We start from the raw sequence: 24,457 nt of genomic DNA on the forward strand, positions 1-24,457 counted from the left end.
TTATTCTCATTCAGATTGTTGTTGTTGTTCAGTTGCTAAGTCATGTCTGACTCTTTGCAGTCTCTTCTGTCTTTCACTATCTCCTGCAGTTTGCTCAGATTCATGTCCACTGAGTCAGTGATGCCACCCAACCATTTCATACTCTGCTGCCCCCTTCTCCTTTTGCCTTCAGTCTTTCCCAGCATGTCTTTTCCAATGAGTCGGCTCTTCGCATCAGGTAGCCAAGATGTTGGAGCTTCAGCTTCAGCAACAGTCCTCCCAGTGAATATTTGGGGTTGATTTCCTTTAGGATTGACTGGTTTGATCTCTCTGCTGTCCAAGGGACTCTCAAGAGTCTTCTGTAGCACCACAGTTCGAAAGCATCAGTTCTTCAGCACTCAGCCTTTTTTATGATCCAACTCTCATATCCTGGACTACTGGAAAAAACCATAGCTCAATCAGATTATCACATGCATTAAAAACCCATGCAAGATATTTCAGAAAATCACTGTCAGTTAAATGGTGACACCTGCCTCCTTAACACATAGCATTTTATTTTATTTTTTTCTTAATCAGGGCAGCACGGGGGCAGGGGGAGCTGTGCCATGTACATGTGGAATCTTAGTTTCCAAGGATCAAACCTGTGTCCCTTGCGGTGGAAGCTCAGAACCCTGACCACTGGATTTTCAGGGAATTCCAGAATTTGTGTTTTATTGAAAAGCTCTTTCAGGTTTATTTGGATATACATTTTTGTCGCATGTGTCTTTTGTGCATACAAAAAAATAAGAAAAAGGGAAATTGGTTAAGGTAGTCCTACACCCTTTTCACATGCACAATTCAATTCTCCTTTTACCAGTTTCCCTTGGAGCTGTTCATCTTTCCACACACTGTCACCCCTTGTGCCATCAGGAGGTGCTGCATGTCACCTTCCAAGCCACTGACCCCCATTCTGCATGTTTCCATCAGAAGGCATGGAGAGCCAGCTTCCAGGGCCCACCTCCTTCTCATCGGCCCTCGTATGGTTTGTTGGCTGATGGGGCTACTGCTCAGTAGAACATTTATGCCACCAGCTGTGTGGGTGACTGAGATCATGAGACATAGCCAGACTTTAAAAGATGGCCAAAGATGAATAACCACGTGTCACAGAATTAGCACAATTCAGTAAATCTACTGCATTCTCCTAATGACTGAATGGAATCAGATGACCACACATTAAATCATGAAACAGAAAGTCTCTGAGATAAAGCTTACTATGGGACCAAGCCTAAATGGTAGCCCCAATTATTTTTTAAACATAAACATGAAAAGTGGTGAAAGCAGTAATTCAGTGTTCAAGAGAATAAAAGAATTTGCAGTTAAAATTTTCACCAAATCCAACCATAACCCTCAAAAACATCCACAGACATGAGTCTTCAACTGCCCTATCTTTAACCTAACCTCACAGACCTTAGTGGAGAAGGCAATGGCACCCCACTCCAGTGTTCTTGCCTGGAGAATCCCAGGGACGGGGTAGCCTGGCAGGCCGCCGTCTATGAGGTTACACCGAGTCGGACACGACTGACACGACTTAGCAGCAGCACAGACCTTAGGGCTTCCCAGGTGGCTCAGTGAGGGTTCAATCCCTGGATCGGGAAGATCCCCTGGAGAAGAAATGGCTAACCCACTCCAGTATTCCTGCCTGGGATACCCCATGGACAGAGAAGCCTACATCCTACGGAGAAGGATGTAGAAGGGGGTCGCAAAGAGTTGGACATGACTACGCGGCTAAACTGCAGCCATGGTACAGACCTTATCGCAGGTCTGGAAGGGGTACGAGCTGAACTTCAGCTCCAGCAGCTGAAAATCATCAGCAGGTCAGGCAGATACAAGTTTAAACTCCACCTGGGCTGAGCAGAATCGACAGGCAGGCTGGTTTTAAAAATACAGTGAGGGACTTCCCTGGCAGTCCAGGGGTTAAGACTCCATGCTTCAACTCCAGGGGATATTCCACTTCAGGAGATGTGGGTTTGATCCCTGGTCAGAGAACTAAGATCCCACATGCTGTGTGGCACAGCCAAAAAAAAAATTTTTTTTTAAAGGCAAAGTTAAAAAAGAAAACAAATACAAAGGGTGAAATGTATACCCATTACTTTAGAGTCTGTCATCTGTGCAGATGCAAAAGGAAGGAGGTTAAGGCTAGGCTGGGGAGGGATGACAACAGTTGAATCAAAGAGTCCATCCACAGAAATGGCCACTTGCAAGAAAATAGGTTTTTCAGTGCCCTCAAAGAGGATCTTCCACCACCCCCACCCCAGCACCCTGCCAGGAACAAAAGCCAGCCTGACTCATGTGTGAGTCATGGTCTCTGCATAGTTACCATCTGAGTCCACAAACGCAGCGGTCCTCTTCCAGCTGTCAAATATTTAATCCTACTCACCTTTCTCCAACAAACAAGCGCTAATCAACTCGCCCATTTTCTCTCCTTTTCCTTTTTTAATTCCTGCTAAATGCCCACACATAGCAACTTAGAGGCACTCAAAAGAGAAAAGTTCAAAGTCAGCTGAATTTCTTCCGTCAAAAAATATCTAGGTGTATTTCCTGCCACTTTTTCTGTACATATATCTCCACATTTTTGTTTACAGAGTTGAAATCATACTATACCTATTGTTCTAGAGTTTGGTTTTTCTTTTTGACTTCATAATACATCAAGATCATTTGCCCGTTTCATAACTGTTCATATATTTTTACCAGCCACGTAATGGCCAATCATGTATTTCACCATAATATACTTAAATCTCTTATCGTTAGACATTGAAGTTGTTTCCAATTTTTTGTTTTTTGTTTTGCTTTTATTTTTTCATCTTCTCTTTTATTCTTCCATTCATGAATTTGTTCTAGCCTTATTAAAGTGCCTGGCTTCTCACCACACTCTCTTAGAATAAAATGCCAGCTTTGTGACCTTGTATAATTTAATCCATGAGCCTTGATTTTCTTATATATAAAGTGGAGTTCATCATACTTGTTTTATGTGTATCTGAGGATTAGAGATAATATTTATTAAGTGCCTACAACATAGTAGATGCTCAAAAGTGGTAACTTTGTATTTGAGAATGTAGATGGCTTAGAAATCATTTGGCTTTAATTAAGATGAAAGTGTACCACATTCGGCACTTAGGAGAGATGACTGTTTCATTCCGTCATTATTGCAGTATCAGAAGAGGTCTCATTCTGGTCTTCAATTCATGCAGAAAATATTTCTGGTGAAAATGCATTTTTTAACATTAAGACCCTATAATTCCAAATTTAATTACATGTAAGTGGTCATTAGTGAAGGGACTGGATGCTGACGTGGAATTGGAACCAGCAGCTGTCTGAGGAATGCAGGTATTTATGGCTCCCTGAAGAATTAGGCGAGGCTCCAGAGGCTGGCACTTCACCAGAGAAAAGCTGGTGAGTGCTAGCCCACGCCTGGCCTCTGTAGTGAGAAGACCGTGGAGTTGGATGTCCACCAGCCCTCACGTGAACACAGACAGATGGAAGGTCCAGAACTGACGAGCCTTAGGAAAGAGAGCGGACAAAAGGTCTGCCCGGAACTGGGAGAAGAAACCCCAGAGAGCGCCGTCCACACTCCCCCACCCTCAGAGCTGCTTTCCTCTGCTTTGGCTGAGGAAGCCGGGAGCCTGAGTCCTGTAAGATGTGGGGTCAGGACAGGACGTGAAGAGACATGGTGGTCCCTGTCCCCCGGTCCTGTCTCTAGCACGCAGTTTGAAACAACCCTTAGCTTCTCTGACACATAACTGCTGGAGAGTTAGCTTTCCATCCCTCTCTCCATTTACTCACCCCACTCCAGTGGCCAGACAGCCTTTCTTCTGCAGTTAGCTCCCTGCTCATTGGCTCTTTTTGGTTAACACCTTACTTGCTAACTAACGTTCAGGTTAAGTAAAAGTGTTTCTTTTCTCATATGTAGGATAAGGACTGTCTAGTAAGTGTTTGTTTGTTTTTTTCAGTTTTGTCCCAGTGCTTTATATATTCCACATTTCTGTTTGTATATTGTGATTTAATGATCCAAGCGCTTGGTACCTGTTCAAAGACCTAGTCTCTGTTCCTAGATCAACTACCTCCATGCATCCGCTTAATACAGGGGTCGTGAACTATAAAGTGCCTGCAGGGGCCAGGAAGAAGCTTGAAGGAATGAGGTAGCCCAGATAAAAGGCAATAGGAGGGACTGTAGGGAGCTAGAAGGAGTGTGTGCTGGCCTGAGGAGGTGTGGGGAGGGGAGGAATTCAGGGGTCTTAGGCTCAGCAGCGGCTGACCAGTGCTGTGGGGTTTGCAGAGATGTTCTTGCCTGACCACCGAATGAATGAATGAATGTCCCCTTTTTTTTCTAATATACTTGTAAGCATCATTTATAGTACTTTTGTGTGTGATGTTATATGTTAGGCCAGCAGTATTTGAACCTGTTATATGAATATCACTCTTTTTAAAAAGCCAGCTTAACTCAGCCATTAAGGAGGAATAAAATGTTATCATTTGCAGTAACATGGATGGACTTGGAGGGCATTAGATTCAGTGAAATTGTCAGACAGAGGAAGATGAATACTGTATGGTATCACTTATATGTGGAATCAAATACAGCAAACTAGTGAATATAACAAAAAAGAAGCAAACTCACAGTTATAGAGAACAAACTAGTGGTTACTACATTGGGCACCGAGGAGAGATGGCTGTGGGGAGACGGAAGAGGGAGAGGCATCAGAGGGGGAGGGGAGTAAGAAGTATGAACTATTAGGTGTAAAATAAACTGCAAGGATGAGGTGTACAACGGGAGATAGAGCCAGTATTTTTATGGTAACTGTAAGTGGAGTATAACCTTTAAAAATCATGAATCACTATATTGTACACCTGTAACATATAATATTATACAGCAACTATACTTCAATTTTAAATTTTTTAAAAGTTGAATGATCATCCCATGCATTACACAGTCTTTAGCAAAAGGAAGTTAACACAGCCCCACTGAAGTAAAACAAGAAATAGTATACTTTCACAATAACAAACTTTGGGAAACAGAAACTTTGCCTTTTCTTTTCTGAATAGTAATTCTGTAAATCTCATGGTAAATGTCAGTATGAAATAGTCAGTAAGGAAAAGAAGAGTGAGGAGCAAGGTTTGGGAAATAGGAAAGGTGTTTCACAATTTTTCTCTGGTTTTTTTTTTGGTCATGTTGCATGGCATGCAGAACCTTAGTTCCCAGTTCAGTTCAGTTCAGTCACTCAGTCCTGTCCGACTCTTTGCAAAACCATGGACTGCAGAAAACCAGGCTTCCCTGTCCATCACCAACTTGTGGAGCTTGCTCAAACTCATGTCCATCGAGTCGGTGATGCCATCCAACCATCTCATCCCCTGTCGTCCCCTTCTCCTCCCTCCCACCTTCAATCTTTCCCAGCATCAGGGTCTTTTCAAATGAATCAGTTCTTTGAACCAGGTGGCCAAAGTATTGGAGTTTCAGCTTCAGCATCAGTCCTTCCAATGAATATTCAGGACTGATTTCCTTTAGGATGGACTAGTTGGATCTCCTTGCTGTCCAAGGGACTCTCAAGAGTCTTCTCCAATACCACAGTTCAAAAGCATCAAGTTCCCAGACCAGAGATCAAACCCATGCCCCCTGCAGTGGAAGTTCTGAGTCTTAACCACTGGACCTCCAGGGAAGTCCCTAGCAGCGCTTCATTTTAACCCACCTCAGTGCATCCTACAGAGACACCATCATACACCCCATGTATCTAGAACTTACCCAGACCTCAGGTGTTCCCACATTCCTTCTTCATGACAGATTCTTAGAAAAATGAAATGTGTTCACAGCTATCCTTGGTTAATTACAGCATACATTTTATATTCCATCTCCTTTGAAATTCTCATAAAACAGCAAATGTAGAAAGGCTTTATGTAGAAAGCCTTTGAATAATGCATCAAAGACCCATTAAAATAAATAAAGGCAATATATTTTAACAGTCCAGCCACAGACTAGTTGGGAATACTGAGTAATGAGTAACAGCGGAGCCAGAGGCCCTCACAACCACACTGGTTTTGGACAGAAGGTGAGCAATGCATGCAGGTTTGAAATGCCTAGGCGTTTTGAAGTTCCCTTTTACTCTGTTTCTTAAGGAAACCATACAATTGCCTTGAAATTATAGGCAACTACAGGATTAATACATGGGCTTCCCTGGTGGCCCAGCCATAAAGAATCTGCATGCCAATGCAGGAGACTCGGGTTTGCTCCCTGGGTCAGGAAGATCCCCTGGAGAAGGGAATGGCAACCTGCTTCAGTATTCTTGCTTGGGAAATCTCATGGACAGAGGAGCATGGTGGGCTGCAGACAGTGGGGTCACAAAAGAGTCGGACACGATTTAGCAACTAAACAAAAACTAACAACAGGAGGTATATGCGCTTAAAATTATATTGCCATCACAGGCAAGACTTGATAAATCCACACCTGAGAATAAGTGCAGTGTGGGGGAAAGGCCACTGGAGGTACAGCCTGTAGTCTCTTGCTTTGTAACCTTTCAGCAGTTATCTGCCGCCACAGTGATGGTATATCATAAAAACCCACCCACATCAGTGGCATCAGATGATAAGCGTTGATTTCTACTGCTGGTCAGACCTGGGTTCACACGGGGCTTCCTCCTGTGTCTGTGATCAGCTATGGGTTGGCACGGTGCCTCTGCTGCTCTTCACTGAGGTCTCTCAGATGCCTGGGGCCGCAGTTGGGACAGTTGACAGTTGAGCTCTGTGCTGCAAAGCCTGTCTTCTGCCATCCGGCCGAGCTGGACCTGGGCAGTGGCAGCTTTCCCTGCAGGGGGAGACTCCACACTCTAACGCCATCACTTCCTCCGCACTCTGTTGGCCGTGGCAGATCAGGAGGGCCGCCCAGGGATCAGGAAATAGACTCTACCTCTGGATGGAGAAGCCACAATCTTATTACAGAGGGACCAGACAGAGGGAAGAGAAGAGTTGGGACATTTTAATAATCAGGCTGTCACAGATCAGGAACAAGTTATCTGAGTTCTTCAAGTAATCCCTGCCTTGCCCATCCCTAGAGAGGGAAATGGCAACCCACTGCTGTATTCTTGCCTGGAAGATCTCATGGACAGAGGAGCCTGGCGGGCTGCAGTCCATAGGGTCGCAAAGAGTCGGACACGACTGAGCGACTGAGCGTGGCTTCCCCGTAACCCACAGATGGTTGTTCAGCCCAGGGAAAGAATGTAGTGAACACACTTTTAACTCACATTCAATGCCACTGTCCAAGTGAAGTTAACCAAGGTGTGGTGTAGGGTATAGAACCAAAGAATCTTAACCATTTCTGTGTGAATGCAGGCAGTTTCAGCTGGTGCTGGGAGATTCCTGTTTCTAAAATCGAGAAACACCCCAATTTGTTCTGAGTTTTGGAGCTGGCCATCACACCAGGCCACTCCCAGTCATCGAAACCCAAGGCCAGGACAGAGGCTGGGTTTCCAATGCTGCTGCCCCCAGTTGACGTCACAGCAAACTTTAGGACCAGCCATCACTTCTCCCAGGGAGTAAACTAGTCTTTTCCTTGTCTTGTGAAGGGGAAAAAAAAAGTATTATCTTTCTACCAAATGTTATCACCAGGTAGCTAGGATTCTTAGGAGGTAAGATTTTTCCAACTCCATCATTCTCTCAATTCCGTGTTTTTTTTTTTCATAATATGCCTGGTGATAGTAATGAGAAATCAGCGCAGGCATTCTCTCAGTAACAGTTGCTTAGAGACTTCAGTCACGTCCCAAGTGTTTGCGACCCCCATGGACTATAGCCCGCCAGGCTCTTCTGTCCATGGAATTCTCAAGGCAAGAATACTGGAGTCGGTTGCCATGCCCTTCTCCAGAGGATCTTCCCAACCCAGGGATCAAACCTGAGTCTCCTGAATTACAGGCAGATTCTTTACCACTGAGCCACCCAGGAAGCCCCAAGTAACAGTTTCCCTCACTATAAATGCCAAGAGGACACCGAGGCTGAATAGCCTCTCGACTAAATGCCTTCCCAATTCTGGGTGGCAAGAACTGTCCCTCAGAAAGCCACATGAACTCACAGAGACGTCCAGAAGACACAGTCTTTTTCTCTCTGTGTTTCTGAGCCTTCTTCATCTAGGACAGCCCCTTCTCAGGGGCTTGGCTCCCTGTCAGTAACCCTGGGCAACAGTATGGCTGTTCATGGCATAAGGAGAAGCAGTTCCTGGGGTGACCAGGGCACAGACCTTCCAGAAATCAAATCCAAGGCAAGACACATGTCAAGCAGCCTTTTGCACGTCGCAGTCTGCCAAGCGCCACTCCAAACATCAAGTAACCTCGAATTGGATGCTTTCAATTTTACACTAATTAACAAGAAGAGGACGGTGTTTTGTTTTCACCGCAGACTGTGCTGGAGAGATCCAGGCAAATTAGCCCCCCAGCTGCTGGAATTTCCCAGGACTGTGTAGCCCTGTTGTGATCGAGGCCCCCGCAGTAGTGGGAAGGACAGAGGCCTGGGCTCCAGGGGGCCAGAGGAAGAGCCTCAGGGCAGCCATGCCTCCCAGGGTGGGAAGGGGCCCCGAGCAGGGGTCATGGCCCCTGACCCTGCAGCACAGAGACCCTCGGCAGCACCCGGCCGCTGCTTGGGAGCTGTGGTTGAGTCTTCCTAAAAGCTGCCTTCATCTTAAACCCACTTAAAGGCTAAAGGGAAACAAATCCTCCTTGAAACCTGAGTCTGTTTTAAGATGTCTTTACTAAAATCCCCGCTGAACTATTAGCTGCTGTGTCATATAATTTCCTTTTCCTGAGAGTAACATTCTTGGTGATTACCGCTACAAGGAATTATAAGGCTCGCCCTCTAAGAAGGTCTGCGCAGTTTCCCACGGTGATAATGTGTTACTAAGGCGATTTTCTGAATTTCTACCTGAGGTGATTTTTTTCATTTTGCTCCAACTACTAAAGCCTTCCTTTTTTTTTTTTTAAATTTGCCTTTCCTGAGTTAGAAACGCTGTGTGGGATGGTTGATTTAGGTCTAAGGGCCTTAGCACAAAGGTCAGTTTGGGGGCAACACATCAGAATTTATGATCAAGCTTTCTTCAGAATGAAATGTATTTCTTCAGATGTTTTAAACTTTATTTTGCAATGGTATTGTCAGTGATTTTGTGTGTTTATAATCTGTTTATGTAGTATCATCTTCTCTTCGAGACTTTATTCGATAAATAGGAAATACTATGTAGTTCTAGATTCAAATTAGGTTTAATTTGAAATGTCTTTAAGATATGACTTTAAAATATGTCTGTTTTTAATTTGCACTTTTATTTCCCACTATTGTCCAATCCATGGATCTTGAGTTTCATTGTTAAAAATGGTTGACTTTTTTTTTATTTTTTACCAACTACAAATAATGAATTTTAAAGCTTAATTTACATGGGATCAAAGGGTAACCTGAACATATTAGATTACTCCAGAAAAAAATATTCTATTGGAAGAAAATTAAAAGGAGACATGTTCCATCTCAATAAATTTTCAAGCTGCCTAACAGTTCAAGTCAGCTCAGGATGTCTCAGAGAGTCAGTTGTGCATCAGAAACTGCCGTGACAGGCCAGGTGTTCAAGTACGTGACTTCAAGGGTCTCTTTACAAAGTTGCGTCACCTTTAAAATCCTGTGTTCCTTTGTGTAGGCTTTCAGAAAGTAGGGAGGAGGATAATGAACACGTACAAAGCACCTGTCCTATGCCAGCTCTGAGCTAAATCCTCTCATTTTTCTTTCTTGTTATGTCACTCACTTCAGTTCAGTCACTCAGTTGTGTCTGACCCTTTGCGACCCCATGGACTGCAGTATGCCAGGCCTCCCTGTCCATCACCAACTCCCGGAGCTTGCTCAAACTCAGGTCCATCAAGTTGGTGATGCCATCGAACCATCTCATCCTCTGTCGCCCCTTCTCCTCCCACCTTCAGTCTTTCTGTTGCTCAGTCACGTCCAACCCTGTGCGATCCCATGGACGACAGCACGCCAGGATTCCCTGTGCTTCACTATCTCTCGGAGTTTGTTCATTGAGTCTGTTGAATCCATTGAGTCCACCAGTGCATGTCCATTTGAGTCGGTGATGCCATCCAACCATCTCATCCTCTGTCGTCCCCTTCTCCTCTTGCCTTCAATCTTTCCCAGCATCACGGTCTTTTCCGATGAGTCAGCCCTTTGCATCAGGTGGCCGTAGTATTGAAGCTTCCTTCTTACTGAATTATACACCCTGTTTTACAGATGAAGATACAGATTGAGTATTATGCTCAGGGAATGAAGTGAGAATTCAAACCTAAGTCCTGCTGATTCCAAGCACCCTCAGCTGATCACAGAAGAACCTGTCACCTTCTGCGACCAGCCCTGGGCCTGACTCTGCTTGCCTGCACGGGAGGGTGGGGAGCAACGGAATTGGACCTACTGAGAGAAAGGCTGCATTTCCTTCCTGGGGAAATAAGTTGGGACTCTCAGTAATCACAGAAGTTAACAACAGGTGGCAGTGCATACACGTAACAGTGGTGCCCGTGTTAAATCAGTCCTTTTTCTGACTTCTGTATTGTTTTCAATCAAACAAGTGCATTCAGTGAGTCATCTGAGCATTTTGTACAGAGCATCCCTACCCACTGGAATTTTTTAAAAATGCAAACGTCATCTATCAGACGAGTTGATCTTTGCGTCTCTCACTGTGACAGTAATGTCAGAGCAGATTCAGCGTCCACTCTTCTAAACCTGGTTTACACAAGCCTCCTTAGGACCCTTGCTGCTTAAGGGGTTTCCTTCTGCTTTTTCTTTCTCAAAGCTTACATACAGACTGGAGATACTAGGGTTGCTAAGAAAGTGCTTCTTGAAAAACTTTTTGTTGTCAAACAGTCATGAAACGTGTTCGCCCTCCAATGAGCATGAGGACACAGAGTTGGATCCTCAGCCTGGCTGTGTGTGTGGCAGATACACAGCCTGGCGGCCCTTTGTGACCACATTTCCAGAAGCATCCCTCCTGGAGCTTCCCGGATTCGCCACAAACATAATGAACTCCCAAGACATCTCTGCCTCTGAGGCTCGGCGCGCCAGGCGGTCTGCAGAGCCTTGCTGTGTTCCAGCGTTGTGCCTTTATGACTAGGTTGGAAGTTCCCTTAAGTTTCTCTAGGGTGAACCTCTGGTGTGTGGTTTTTTTTTTTTTTTTTCCTTAATGACATAAATGAGCTCCCTCAGTTGGCTTTTGGCAACTGCCTCAAATAAAATTTTCCTAACACCGAATCAGCTCTGACTTGTCACAGTGAAAGGTGCAAAGATCAACTTGTCTGATAGGTGACCTTTTTATATTTGAGGCAAAAAAAAAGGGGGGAGTCTTTTTTTCTGAGACCTCTGGCCCCGGGATGCTGGCTTTAATGAGCATCTTTGGGTTGTCCCTGTGGGGCAGGACATCAGATGACACCAGGCAGCCCTGCTTGGCTGAGGATCCATTCATCTTCATCGACAAAAATGTAAACTCAGTGTCTCAACACATTTTTATCGTGTCCCAACGATGTGTTTGGTATTGTGCCAGGTGCTATAATGGGGCTTGAAATTAGTTTTTCAACAACATGAATTTCTGTGTGGAAAAAAAGCTACTACAGTAGGAGTTAAAAGTTACCACCTTACTGTTTATCAATGTATCTTTCTTATCCTCTAGTAAAAGTTACCATTTATGAATTGGGCATAATACTGATCACTCACTGCTCCCTGGGAAGAACACATTAAACTACTTTCTCTAGCAAAACCACTGTTTTTGGATGCTACCGGGTAACAAATAGCTGAGTGGAATGAGTGTTCTGTGTGCTTCTGCCCAGCCTGCAGAGCGGGATGAACCTGCAGATCTGCTTTGTCAACGACAGCGGCAGTGACAAGGACAGCGATGCTGATGACAGCAAGACCGAAACCAGCCTGGACACCCCCTTGTCTCCCATGGTGAGTCTCCGAGCTGCCACTGAGGCTCAGAGTGTGCTTTCCTGCTCACTTAGCTTCTTTTCTGTTGTTGATCAGGAACAAACATTGCAGAGATTTAGAAAGAGATGTCTCATGAAGTGTGGAAGTCACTCAGTCGTGTCCGATTCTTTGCAACCCCATGGACTGTAGCCCACCAGGCTCGTCTGTCCATGGGATTCTCCGGGCGAGAATACAGCAGTGGGTAGCCATTCCCTTCTCCAGGGGGTCTTCCTGTCTCCTACACTGCAGGAGCTTCTTTATTGCCTGGGCCACCAGGGAAGCCCTTCTTAACGTGACATGTTCCTAAAATTTGAGTGATTGAAAACTTGAAACTGTGATCTGAGGATACATAAGTTCTGTTAAAGTTAGCAACTACTTTCATATTAAATCATCAGGAAAATCACATAGGCCCTAAAAATTATAAAAGAAAATATGCTATAAAAAGGAATGAAATGGTGGCTTTTGCAGAGACATGGATGGGCCTAGAGACTGTCATAAGCCTGAAGTAGTCAGAAAGAGAAAAACAAATATCATATATTATTTACACATATATGTGGAATCTAGAAAAATGGTGTAGATTGTCTTATTGCAACACAGAAATAGAGACACAGATGTAGGGAACATCTGGATGCTAGAGGAGAAAGGAGAAAGAGGGGGTGATGAATTGGAAGATTGGGGTTGATATATATACACTACTGGGTGTAAAGTAGATAACTGATGAGAACCTATTGTATAGCACAAGGAACTCTTCTCAGTGTCCTATGGTGACCTAAATGGAAAGGGAATCCAAAAAAGAGGGGATATATGTAAACATACAGCTGATTCACTTTGCCATAAGGCGGAAACTAACACAATATTGTAAAGCAACTATGTGCCAATAAAAATTAATTTTAAAAAAAGAATTGTATGCAGTAAATAAAAAAATAGAAAATATGCTATATACCATTCCTTCCCCATTGGTCTTAGAAATATGAGCATAGACTAGCAGTGGACACATTTTAAAAGACAGGGGATGGGGTCCTGGCAGAGGGTGGGAGGGCTAGCACTGAAAAGATACCTCTCAGAGAAACTAGCAAAATAATGTGGGTTAAGCTTTGCTTACTCTTCCTTGCGGGGTTTCCCTGGTGGGTCAGTGGTAAAGAGTCCGCTTGCCAAGCTGGAGACAAAGGTCAGATGTCTGGGCAGGGAAGATCCCCTGGAGAAAGAAATGACAACCCACTCCAGTACCCTTGCCCATGGATGGAGAAGACAGGTGGGCTACAGCCCATGGTGTCACGACGAGTGGGACTCGACTTAGCAACTAAACAACACTTTTCCTTGCACACATATATAAAAGATGGCTTGATGACCCTGAGTACTTATTCCTGAATTTCTTTCCTCTCTGGGAGGTCTATCCAGCACCTTTCTTATCGAAGACCAACTAACAGGAAACTATGTTAGTTGTTGAGTACAGTGCCACAAGAGAACTTCTTTGGATAGCTGAGATCCTGTCCACTCAGGGAGTAACGTAACACCTGAGCTCTGGGTGAAATATTTTGCTGTTGTCTGTTCATTTCAAGCAACTTTTGAGAGTAAGAATCAAAGAAAAGTCTCAAGTTTGTTATAAATATATATAATCCCTATTATTAATTATGTTACATTTTATGCTAAAATCAGCCTTTTATTGAAACTGAGGAGATAAACTACCTTTGAAAATGTTACTTACTAAAAAAGAGAAGTATGTATATGTATACACACACATATAACTGATTCACTTTGCTCTACAGCAAAAACTAACACAGCATTGTAAAGGAACTATATGCCAATAAAAATTAATTAAAAATTTTAAAAAAGAATTATATTGAAATACAGTTATTAAATATAAAGCAGCAAATAAGTAAATGCAAAAAATAATATGCAAAGAACTTAGAACAATGCTAGCACATTGTTTCCATTAAATGCTGTGTGCTAAATTGCTTCAGTCATGTCCGACTCTTTTTGAGCCCCTGCACTGTAGCCTGCCAGGCTCCTCTGTCCATGGGATTCTCCAGGCAAGAATACCTGGAGTGGGTTGCCATGCCCTCCTCCAGGGGAATGCCCTGACCCATTAAATGCTAATGGTAAATAAATAATCATTCAATAAAAGTTATCTGTGATTGGTACAGATCAAATCAAGAGTTGGGTTGTGTTGATGGAGGGGACTCTTGGCCGCTCTGAGAGAGGACTCAGGGAAGGCTGTAGTCTGTCTCCAAAGGTGGGACCCCGTGCACAAAGCTCAGATGCTGCTTTTTTTTTCCCTTTTCAGAGCAAACAGAGTTCTTCCTACTCAGATAGAGACACTACTGAAGAAGAATCCGAATCCCTGGATGACATGGATTTCCTCACAAGGCAAAAGAAACTACAGGCCGAAGCCAAAATGGCCCTTGCCATGGCCAAACCAATGGCCAAAATGCAAGTGGAAGTGGAAAAACAGAACAGGAAAAAGTCTCCCGTCGCTGATCTCGTAAGCAGCGAGCGCTGAAATGCAGCGGACTGGGGGCGGGCGTGCGGTGGTTGGCTGGCGAGGGGTGGCTGCACATGGTTGAGGCTGTCTCAGTCCTTTCCCAGAGTTACGCAAACTTGGGTTTCTAGAAGGCACTGTGTAAAACTTCATTGAGAAATATTTAAGTCTGTTTCTTTTTCCTTCCTACTGTATCACTGAAGGATGCATAAGCTACAGATTTCACAAACATAGACTTTGCTCCCCATTCACATCTACTCTGTGTCTTCAGGCCAGTCTTAGCTGTTGTGAGAATATTTTCATTCCTTTAAAGCGGTCTTAGTAAGAACCCATTGCTGTGGCAAACTCACTATTGCTTTAACTCTTTGTTCCTACCGTTCAATGAAGGCAGTGTGATAGAGTGGATAAAGGCCGTGGCCTTTGGAGCTTAAGACGAGCCCTGCCATTGATCTACTGTGGGGCTCTGGGCAAGTCTCAGTTTTCTCATCTGTAAAATGGGGATAATAATAACACCTGTGTCAGAGCATGATTGTGAGAATTCAGTGGAAAAAGTGTTCAAAGCACTTGGCACAGTGCTTGTAGCATGCTATAAATTAATAAATAGTGGGTCTTAGTAATTTAATCTATGTAACTGATAACTGCTTGAGCTCCCTGGTAATTCACTTGTGGATCTAATTATTGACTGTCAGTTGTAGACCAGTCCAAAAACTTTTGATTTGAGTATGTCCCATTATGATGCTGATAACATGTGAGAATGTGTGGTGTGTGAATGGAGGGCCTTGCATTGGAGAAATCAGACAGGAAAAGCTTTTAAACGAGGACCCTGAAGTGGGTGAATGAAGGTGGGTCTTTTAGGAGAAAACTGGGTCCTGTATTCAATGTGCTTACTATTCTGCGCTCATCGCTGTTTCTTCCTTTTGTGTCTTCAGCTGCCACACATGCCTCATATAAGTGAGTGCTTGATGAAAAGAAGTTTAAAGCCCACTGACCTGAGAGACATGACTATTGGGCAGCTACAAGTGATAGTCAATGATCTCCACTCCCAGATAGAAAGTAAGTGTAAGATACTCTGGAAGATGGGATATGAAGTGTTAAATATCATGGGATATCACGTTTCCTCGGGGTCCTCCTGTGTCCTTGCAAGGAAAGGAAGAGAATCGACCCTCTCTTTTTCCCTTTGTTTTTTCACTATAACGTGTTGAGAAACTTTAAGACTTTTTCAAGATTCACAGAGACTAAGGGTCCTTTTTATTCATCTGAAATCCCCAGCTTCTAGCACAGTGCCTGGCATATAGTTGGGTCACAACACCTGTTTGTAGAATACAATTTAGTAGTTCCAGGTCTTTTGTTGTATTTATATATATTTGTATGTGTATTATACGTATACAATTGTGTGCTCAGCTTTACTTGTATATATAATTTATTTTAGCTCATCAGATCCTATTCACCTTATGTTGTGGGACTTCAGGTGGCGAAAGTGTATAGGACCGATAGGTGAAAATTATAGGGTGAGAAGGAGTGGGCCTTTCACCCCCAGAATAAAGAAGGACCTCTACCGGAAGTGTGCAGGGAGTTGTGGTGAGTGAGTGGCATTCATTCAACTGGTTGTGCAGAGAAGGGCATGTGCTGGGCCAGTAACAGAGAGAGCTCAGTCACTGGGTCATCTTGCTGAATCCAGGTGAACTCACGAGCCCTCCAGCCTTGAAACATACGAGTCCATAAAGTCCATGGCTGATAGATTAAAACCACTTAAGAGACATGCCAACCCAATGCAAACCAACTATAAAAAAGTATTTGGGAACCAAGTAGGGAAATTCGAACATTAACTAAATGTTTTATTAAAGATGTATTGACTTATTCAGGTACAATAAAGGCATTATGGTTATGTTAATTTAAAAGAAAAAAAGAGCCCTGTCTTTGGAGATGCATACTGAAGCGTTTATGTATGAAACAATAGGATGTCTGAAATTCACTATAAAATGACCTCACTGGAGAAGGGGAGAAACGTCAGTTACGACTGGCCAGGAGTTGATTATTTTTGAAGCTGATTGGATGCATAGGGCAAGGGGATTCGTGTCTCTTTGCTTTTGTATCACTTTGAAAATGTCCATAATAAAAAATTTTAAACTTCATGTAGAAAAGACATTCCCATGCGCTATGCCAGTATAGAAAGCTGCCCTAAGAACTCACTAGAAAAAAATAAAATGCGCAGTGGCGATTTAATACCTTCAATATTTTGCGGAGTCAGGGCAACCACACCAGGCAGCATGAGGGATCTTAGTTCCCCAACGAGGGATCAAACTCACACCCACAGCAGTGTAAGCACGGAGTCTTAACTCAATACCTTCATTATTTTAAAATCAAAAGAAAGGATTTACATTTTAATTAGGAAACCATAGATTCATAGGATTTTTTTTTGAAGTTCTACTACATTTTGGGCTTCCCTGGTGGCTCGAACGGTAAAGTGTCTGTCTGCAATACTGGAGACCTGGGTTCGATCCCTGGGTCGGGAAGATCCCCTGGAGCAGGAAATGGCAACCCACTCCAGTACTCTTGCCTGGAAAACCCCCTGGACAGAGGAGCCTGGTAGGCTACAGTCTGTGGGGTCACAAACCATAGATTTATAGGATTTTTTTTTTGAAGTTCTACTATATTTTAATTTTCGTTGAGAATAAATTACTAGGAGTATTTTTCTTTCAAGGATTTAAAAGGCTTTCTGATCTCTTACCATCAAAATATCTTCCTTAGACTTGTAAATAATAGCATTGCCAGCTAGTCCTTTTCAGGAGTAGAGGAAGTTTTAGATTTCTTTGTATGATTTTTTTTCTCCTTTTTAAAATTGGAAACAAATCTGAACTAAAGGCAGGCAAATGCATCATTTCAGGTCTGAATCCAGCGTTTTCAAGGAGGACCTTGCTGAGTACCCTCTTCCTTCCTTTTGTTGCTGGGCCTAGAGCTCTTGCCAAATGAATCCTCTCCCCACGTGTCCACATGTTCAAACCTAGACGCTTTTGTTCTAAGTCAGTATGGGGGGAAAAGCAAGAAGCAGCCCCGGGCTTGTTTATATTTTCCAATGGCAGAAACCAGATTAACCCAGTGCACAGATTTCAGGAAGTCTAGCCGTGTTTCCATCTATTTTATTCCCGGTATAAATCCTAAGGAGTCTTTTCCTCAGCACCTGTTGTCTGGAGACCAGGGGTGATTTCTCCAGGTCTTTCGTATCTCATTCTCCCACATCTTTAGATTTTACTCTTTCTTTGAACAGCCTGCATGTCGGGCTGCTCCTCCTCGTGGCCCCAGGTAACCTTTGAGCATCCTCAAGCCCCTCCCTGTCCAGCTGGGCATCTGATGTGATGCCCGTCAAGTGGGGCGGCCCCTCCAGCGCTCAGCATGGCCTGGAGCCCCCTGAAGATGAACGGTGGAGAACTCAACATGCCCCAGACTTTTACACTCACGTATCTTCAAAATAAAATCCTGCTTCTTCTAACAAGCTACTTTCCTAACAGCTAACCACTTCTTTTCCCACTTTAATGCGAATGTAATTGGATTTACTTCATACGCCTTTTCTTCCAACACTTCTGTAAGTAGGCAAACTAGTGCTCTCAAATGGGTGACTTCTCCTGAGCTTCTGAGAAGCTAATGAGAACCCTAACGTTTCAGCAAAAATACTTTCCTACTGTGTTTAGCTGTTTGTTTATATGTGTGTGTCTATATGGTACACACACCATGGTCCATAGATAGTTTGACATCCTGACTTTGATGCAGCTTTATTAACGCTCTCTTTCGTTTGCCCCAGGCTTGAACGAAGAGCTGGTCCAGCTGCTCCTTATCCGAGACGAGCTGCACACGGAACAGGATGCCATGCTGGTGGACATCGAGGACTTGACCAGGTCAGCGGGGCCTCACCCTTCCCAAAGAAGGAAAGAAGCCCAGGATGATCGGAAGCTTAAGAATTAAGGCAGGAATGAGGTGGCACTAGTGATAAAGAATCTGCCTGCCAACACGGGAGATGAGGGTTCGATCCCTGGGTCAGGAAGATCCCCTGGAGAAGGAAATGGCAACCCACTCCAGTATTCTTGCCTGGAGAATCCCATGAACAGAGGAGCCTGAAGGGCTACAGTCCATGGGGTTTCAAAGAGTCAGACACGACTGAGGGATTGACACACACATGGAGCTGTCGAGAATTTCTTCCTTTACTTTCATGAGTGACTCGCCTAATTTCTGCTGGTGTCAGCTATTTAGATGGAGGGAAGCAGTCTACGGGATCTCAAAGAGTCAGACACGACTGAGTGACTGAGCATGCATGCAGGTAGCCGAAACTTTTCCCACCCAAATGCTTTGCTTCTGCACAACCGTCCTTCCCTTGTGATGGGTTGTCAGTGCATTGGAACACCCCCACCTCAATCTGGTCAGCAGTTCTGGCCTAAGAACTTTATCCTGAAGGACCATCCCCCTGGGGAGTTGTCCCTAAACCCTTCCATGCGGGCATGCTTCCGGCACCATGGTGGCTGTCCCCAAGTGGCACTTGCTGTTATCTGACCCAGCTCCTGATGACATCTGCCATGCCCAGAAGGCGAGGACCCTGGCATCTTTCCACAGCACCAGCGCCACCAGATTGCTCTCACCATGGGGAGACTCCGAGACTTGAGTTTCTAGCTGGGCCTGGCTCCAGGCCCCCTCTCTGTAAAGAGGTGAAGAATGCCTCCTTCCCTGGGCAGTAGGGAAACTAGACTAATGCTAGTCAAGATCTTGCGTTTCTTTGTCATTTTCTTTGTGGAAAAGCCTCTCATAATAAGTACGTGAAGTGCATGGAAAAACTGTGAGCATTCCTACGGTCTTATGACACCTTTTCTGAGTCAGTTTATAGGAAGTCTTTAAGCCACAAGGCAACAATTACTATTAATCCCGGAGATGGTATTCAGAGAGTAGAGGCACCCGAAGAGAGAGAGAAAACTGCTTGTCACAATAACATAAGGAATTAACCATGTGATCCAGAACCATCCAAGGGAAGCTTGACAACATATGTAGTGACAATGCTCCCAGCACTCACCACAGGGACCTGTTCTCTGTGTGAGACACTGGGTTAAATATTTTCCCAAATGCAATGTTATAAAAATAGCTCAGGTAGCAAAATAAAGGCTGCAGAACTATGTTTAAGTTTGTTTTTAAAGACCTGTGGGCAGCACTCTGTTTTGTATGCTTTGGATGTTATTGCGATTGCTCCTAACAAAAACAAAAACAAACAAAAAACCAGAAGGTCTTCTCGTACCTTCTTAGCATGTTTGCCTACATCTGAAATATGGTACCATTCAAATATTGTTACTGCCCCCTACAGATATATTCAGGCACTGCACCAGCAATTGTAAGACACCTCCCTTTTTGTTAGGCTAAGAACTTTGCACATAGGGGTTAAGATTATGGGAACTCAGGGGCTTCCCTTGTGGCCCACTGGTAAAGAAATCCACCTGCCAATTCAGGAGACAGGGGTTCAATCTCTGGTCCAGGAGCCTCGGAGCAGCTAAGCCCCTGAGCCGCAATTACTGCAGACCAGCGCCCCAGAGCCCGTGCTCCGCAATAAGAGAACCCACCATGATGAGAAGCCCACACAAGGCAACTAGAGAGTAACCCCTGCTCCCCTCAGCTAGAGAAAAGCCCGACCCAGCACAGCTGATATATAAATAAAATTATTTTTTTAAAAAAAGGTTATGGGAAATCAGTAGTGAACTATACAAGGACATGCATCTTCTGAGAAAGATGTAAACTCTTTCATCAGCTCTGTGACTCGCCAGTGGTAACAGAGGACAGTTTCTCTGTCCCTCAGAGCAGTGCTGGCAGTCCTTGGTGCAAAGAAGACATGCAGAAGCCCCTCCCTTTCCTCCAAATGTTCAGCTGTTACTTAGGTCTGCAGTGTACTATGTTTATACTGCAGATGGTATGATCGTGGGAGACGGGGCGGGCAGAACCATGGGGTTTAGAGGAGAGGAGTCACTTATTTAAAGGTGTTGGAGAGACCCTTGAACAAGAGCAGGTGGGGAGTAGTTTCTATGTCCATTTCTGGCTGCAAAAATATAATTTTTCTCATTGCCGGGGGGGGGGGGGGGATCTAAATATACTTCAACTTCCCCAAAGGTGGCCAGAATGTGGCAGCCGGATCCCAGAGACTGCGAGCACGGCTACCAGGGAGCCCTGCTCACCGGCTCGCTTTACCTGCCAGCTCCTACCATCCAGGTGTCAGTTCAGGTCCATGGTTCTCACTTTCGGTTGCACATTAGAATCACCTGGGGAGCTTTTAAAATATTGATGCCTGGGTCTCACTCCCAGAGGTTCTGATTTAACTGTTCTGTGAGACAGGGACTTCTGTGCATTAGAAGCTTTTTAAAGCTTTCCTGATGAGTCCAATACACGGCCTAATTCGAAAACCACATGTTTAGATATGTCTTAGGAGTAGTGCTCCCTGAACCCCCAAGATGGACCTAGGACCCTCTTTGTGCTTCTGGCAGCACGGCACTCCTCCCAAGTGGGGCCTGATCATATTGTGTTATATTTGTTTGCTGTCTCTCCCAGCCTGGCTGTGTTGTTCAGTTGCTACGTCATGTCCAACTCTTTGGGACTCCGTAAACCACAGTACACCAGGCTTCCCTGACCTCTACTATCTCCCAGAGCTTGCTCAGACTCATGTCCTTTGACTCTGTGATGCCATCCAACCATCTCATCCTCTGTCGCCCCCTTCTCCTCCTGCCTTCAATCTTTCCCATCATCAAGGTCTTTTCCAATGAGTCGGTTCTTCACATCAGGTGGCCAAAGTATTAAATCTTCAGCTTCAGACACAGTGCTTACTTTCATTCATTTCAGAGTCCTCAGAGCCTATGACAGGGGCTGCCAAGCACATAGGAAGTCCTCAAAAGTGATTGTTGATATAAAGGAGTTCTTGTGGGGCATGAGTGAAATTAATTCTACTAAAGACTTTCATATAAATAGTTGATGAGAACCTTTTAGTTTTATAAACGGAAACTCTTTCCCTCCTTTGTTTAAAATTTTAATAAAATTCACCCTTGTATGTGTGTTTCAAAAATAACACCCAACTTTCAGTATTTTCTGAAGCTATTGCCTATCTGTTCTATCCTTGTCTCTCAGAAAACCTCGTGTTGTAGGTTTGCACACACACTCACATACAAAGAGATACCTATTTAAAGCTGCTATAAGAACCATAATTTAATTAGCTACATGGAATCTTAGCCACTGGGTATCAAAATATTTCTTGAGCTGAATTTGTTCAAGTGAGGCCCATGAGCTACTTTATGAAAATAAGCAAGATTCTTCTACACACATTAAAAAGATGATCTGCTCAAAGGCATGATTTTCCTTGGGGATGCAGTGCTATTGTTATCTTTTTTCCCTGAGCCCCTTTAGGGTTCAGTGAATATCAGAATATTATCTGTGGGCTGCTGCGTGTGGCAAAGACACTGCTGTCCCTTTTCTGAAGATATTTGTGGTTTGTCTTCTCTGTGCCATAGATGTGAGACATTCTGCATCATTAATGCCAGTGAGTTACACTTGATGTCATCGACCACACCCAAGTCAAGGCAGCGCACAGAAATTGCCCCCGAACCTTAGATTACAGCTGGAAACCACAGCATTAGATAACTTTTCTCTTGCCCAATTTATAATTTTCTAAGATCCTCCTTCAAAATGTTTGTTTCTGGCAGCCTTCAGACCCTACCACTCTCCCAGAAGACGTTTGATTAGTGCTTATTTGAGTGACGTCGGCAGCTTGGCCATTCCCCTCTCTCCGTCTCCACTGGTCAGCTGCTGGGTTGGCCCGCCTTTGGGCTCACAGGCCATGATAGGACTTGATGAGTAGGAAGGATTACCCAGCCCTGTCCCCACCCTCACTGACCCAATCATGCCCTTAGGACTCATTGAGGGGAGGAAGAGTATCAAATATGGGAAATCTTTGCATCCACCAAAGCCTATCATTTGTTCTAAAGACATTACTACCCTTTGTAAGAATGATATTGGATTATTGTATTATTAACAGGAGCCTTGTTAATACTTAAATTTGCATCTTTGTGCATATTTAGATAAAGTAGTCATGCAGTTAACTTTCTTTCACAATAGCTTGTTCTGACTTTTTTTCTTAGCACTTATTTTCTGTCTGCTGTCTGCTTGTTTGCTATCTGTTCCTTTCTTGTCTCTTTCCATTGAAATATATGCCCCAGGAGAATAAAGAGTTCATTGTCTGCTCACCACCAAATCCCCATCACCAGAAGCAGTGTGCCTGGCACAGAGAAGGTCATATTAAACATTTGCTAAATAAATTATCCTAGTTCATTTTCCCTTTTCATTTTTAAACACAACACTTTTCTTCTCAAAGAAAAATGGCATCTACACGTCTCAGGCTAATCCAGTGACTTACTAGATAAAAGGAATCATACATAGAATATAAAAATTGAAGGGAATTCCCTGGCAGTGTAGTGGTTAGGACTCCACCCTTTCACTGTTGAGGACACAGCTTCAGTCCCTGGTTGGACAACTAAGATCCATCACCATCCATAGTTAGGGAGTTCCCTGGTGGTCCAGTGGTTAAGACCATGCTCCCAATCCAGAGGGGGCCCGGGTTCAATTCCTGGTCAGATCCTGCGTGCCAGGCAGCTTGGCCATGGGAAAAAAATCAAAAGAAGGCACCATCATTTCAATTAAGTACTGTTTTCTTTTTCTTTTTTTCTCTTTTTTTTTTTAATTAAGTACTGTTTCTTGATTCCCATGATTTAACTATGGAGGATGTTTTAGCTGCCAATGGAAAAGTGGTTTGGCTCTTCCTCCTTAGCGCTAAATAATTGTGTTATTCATTCCACAGACATGCCGAGAGTCAACAGAAGCACCTGGCCGAGAAAATGCCTGCAAAGTGAAAAGAAGCCATCCAACCAGAGGACAAGCTAGACTTTCTTTTGCTTCTGTGGTTGTAAAAATGCTGTTGCTAAAGGTGGCACAGAAACAAACAAATATCAGTGTTAGTCATTGATAATGTCTGAAGCTTAACGTCCAGTGATTGGCCTTTGCTTCTTAATTTATTTTAATTTTTTTACTGTGCCACTCAATATCAGGCATTTTAATAAAATATTGTTACAAAAAAAATGTATAGTACTTACACCACCACAAGTCATGGTTAATCAAAGAGGGTAGTTTTAACTTTATTTTTATTTGTTTAGAGATTATGAGTTGGAGCAGTATTTTACCATTGACTGCTGTCATTCTTCACTGTAGTTTTAAAGAAGAACTGTAAATGACGGTGCTATCCAAGTCAAAAAATACATGCCTGCCTCGTAGTGAAGTTGTAGCTCTCCGTAATATGTATATTTTAATCAGTTTTCAACATTTTGTGAATGTTGACTACCTGAAGTTCATTTTTAGATGTGCTATTAACATTCTGTTGGATTCAGAGGGTTCCTTAAAAGTTTTATGTATAAATATGTAAAATAAAGATTAAAACTTTGTTTCATAGGATATGTCTTTTTGCTCACTAGCAAGCCCTACGCTGGCTATATATGTCTGTCTTCACTCTTCCTCAGCTGAAATCCCCCACTGGGAAGCCTTTCTCCGTGAAAAACAAAGCGCTCCAGAGAACAGTCAATGCAGGGAATTGCCAGGAAGATTGTGGAGCGTTGGGAGCCTGTGTGTGAGTGTGTGTGTGGTCCAAAGAAGACAATATCAACAACATCAGAGCCAGCACGTTTGTTCCTGCTTAAAGTTATCAGTAGTAATTTCAACACTTGTGGCTCAACGCTAAAGAACCTGCCTGCCAGTGCAGGAGACGTAAGAGATGTGGGTGTGATCCCTGGGTCAGGAAGATCCCCTGGAGGAGGAAATGGCAACCCACTCCAGTTCTTGCCTGGAGAATCCCATGGACAGAGGAGCCTCTTGGGCTGTAGTTCATGGGGTCGCAAAGACTCAGACGCTACTGAAGCGTCTAACACATACACACGATTTAATAGCTGCTGGACTTGTCAGAGTCAGTGA

The 24,457-nt window shown here is 43.8% G+C and overlaps 1 protein-coding gene across 5 annotated transcripts in view; it reads left to right on the plus strand.

Annotated features, from left to right (window-relative positions):
- Positions 1 to 23,941, plus strand: part of SCHIP1 (schwannomin interacting protein 1) — a 151,746-nt gene extending 127,805 nt beyond the window's left edge. For all 5 annotated transcript variants that reach the window (XM_043875375.1, XM_043875374.1, XM_043875373.1 and 2 more), the window contains 5 exons: positions 11,826 to 11,943; positions 14,246 to 14,443; positions 15,370 to 15,493; positions 18,237 to 18,330; positions 23,298 to 23,941. In XM_043875375.1, coding sequence (XP_043731310.1) covers positions 11,826 to 11,943; positions 14,246 to 14,443; positions 15,370 to 15,493; positions 18,237 to 18,330; positions 23,298 to 23,349 — 586 coding nt within the window. In that variant the 3' untranslated portion in view covers positions 23,350 to 23,941. The remainder of the gene's footprint in view (positions 1 to 11,825; positions 11,944 to 14,245; positions 14,444 to 15,369; positions 15,494 to 18,236; positions 18,331 to 23,297) is intronic.
- Positions 23,942 to 24,457: the final 516 nt, after the last annotated feature.

This window comes from Cervus elaphus, chromosome 19 (genome assembly GCF_910594005.1).
Source record: "Cervus elaphus chromosome 19, mCerEla1.1, whole genome shotgun sequence".
Lineage (NCBI taxonomy): Eukaryota > Metazoa > Chordata > Mammalia > Artiodactyla > Cervidae > Cervus > Cervus elaphus.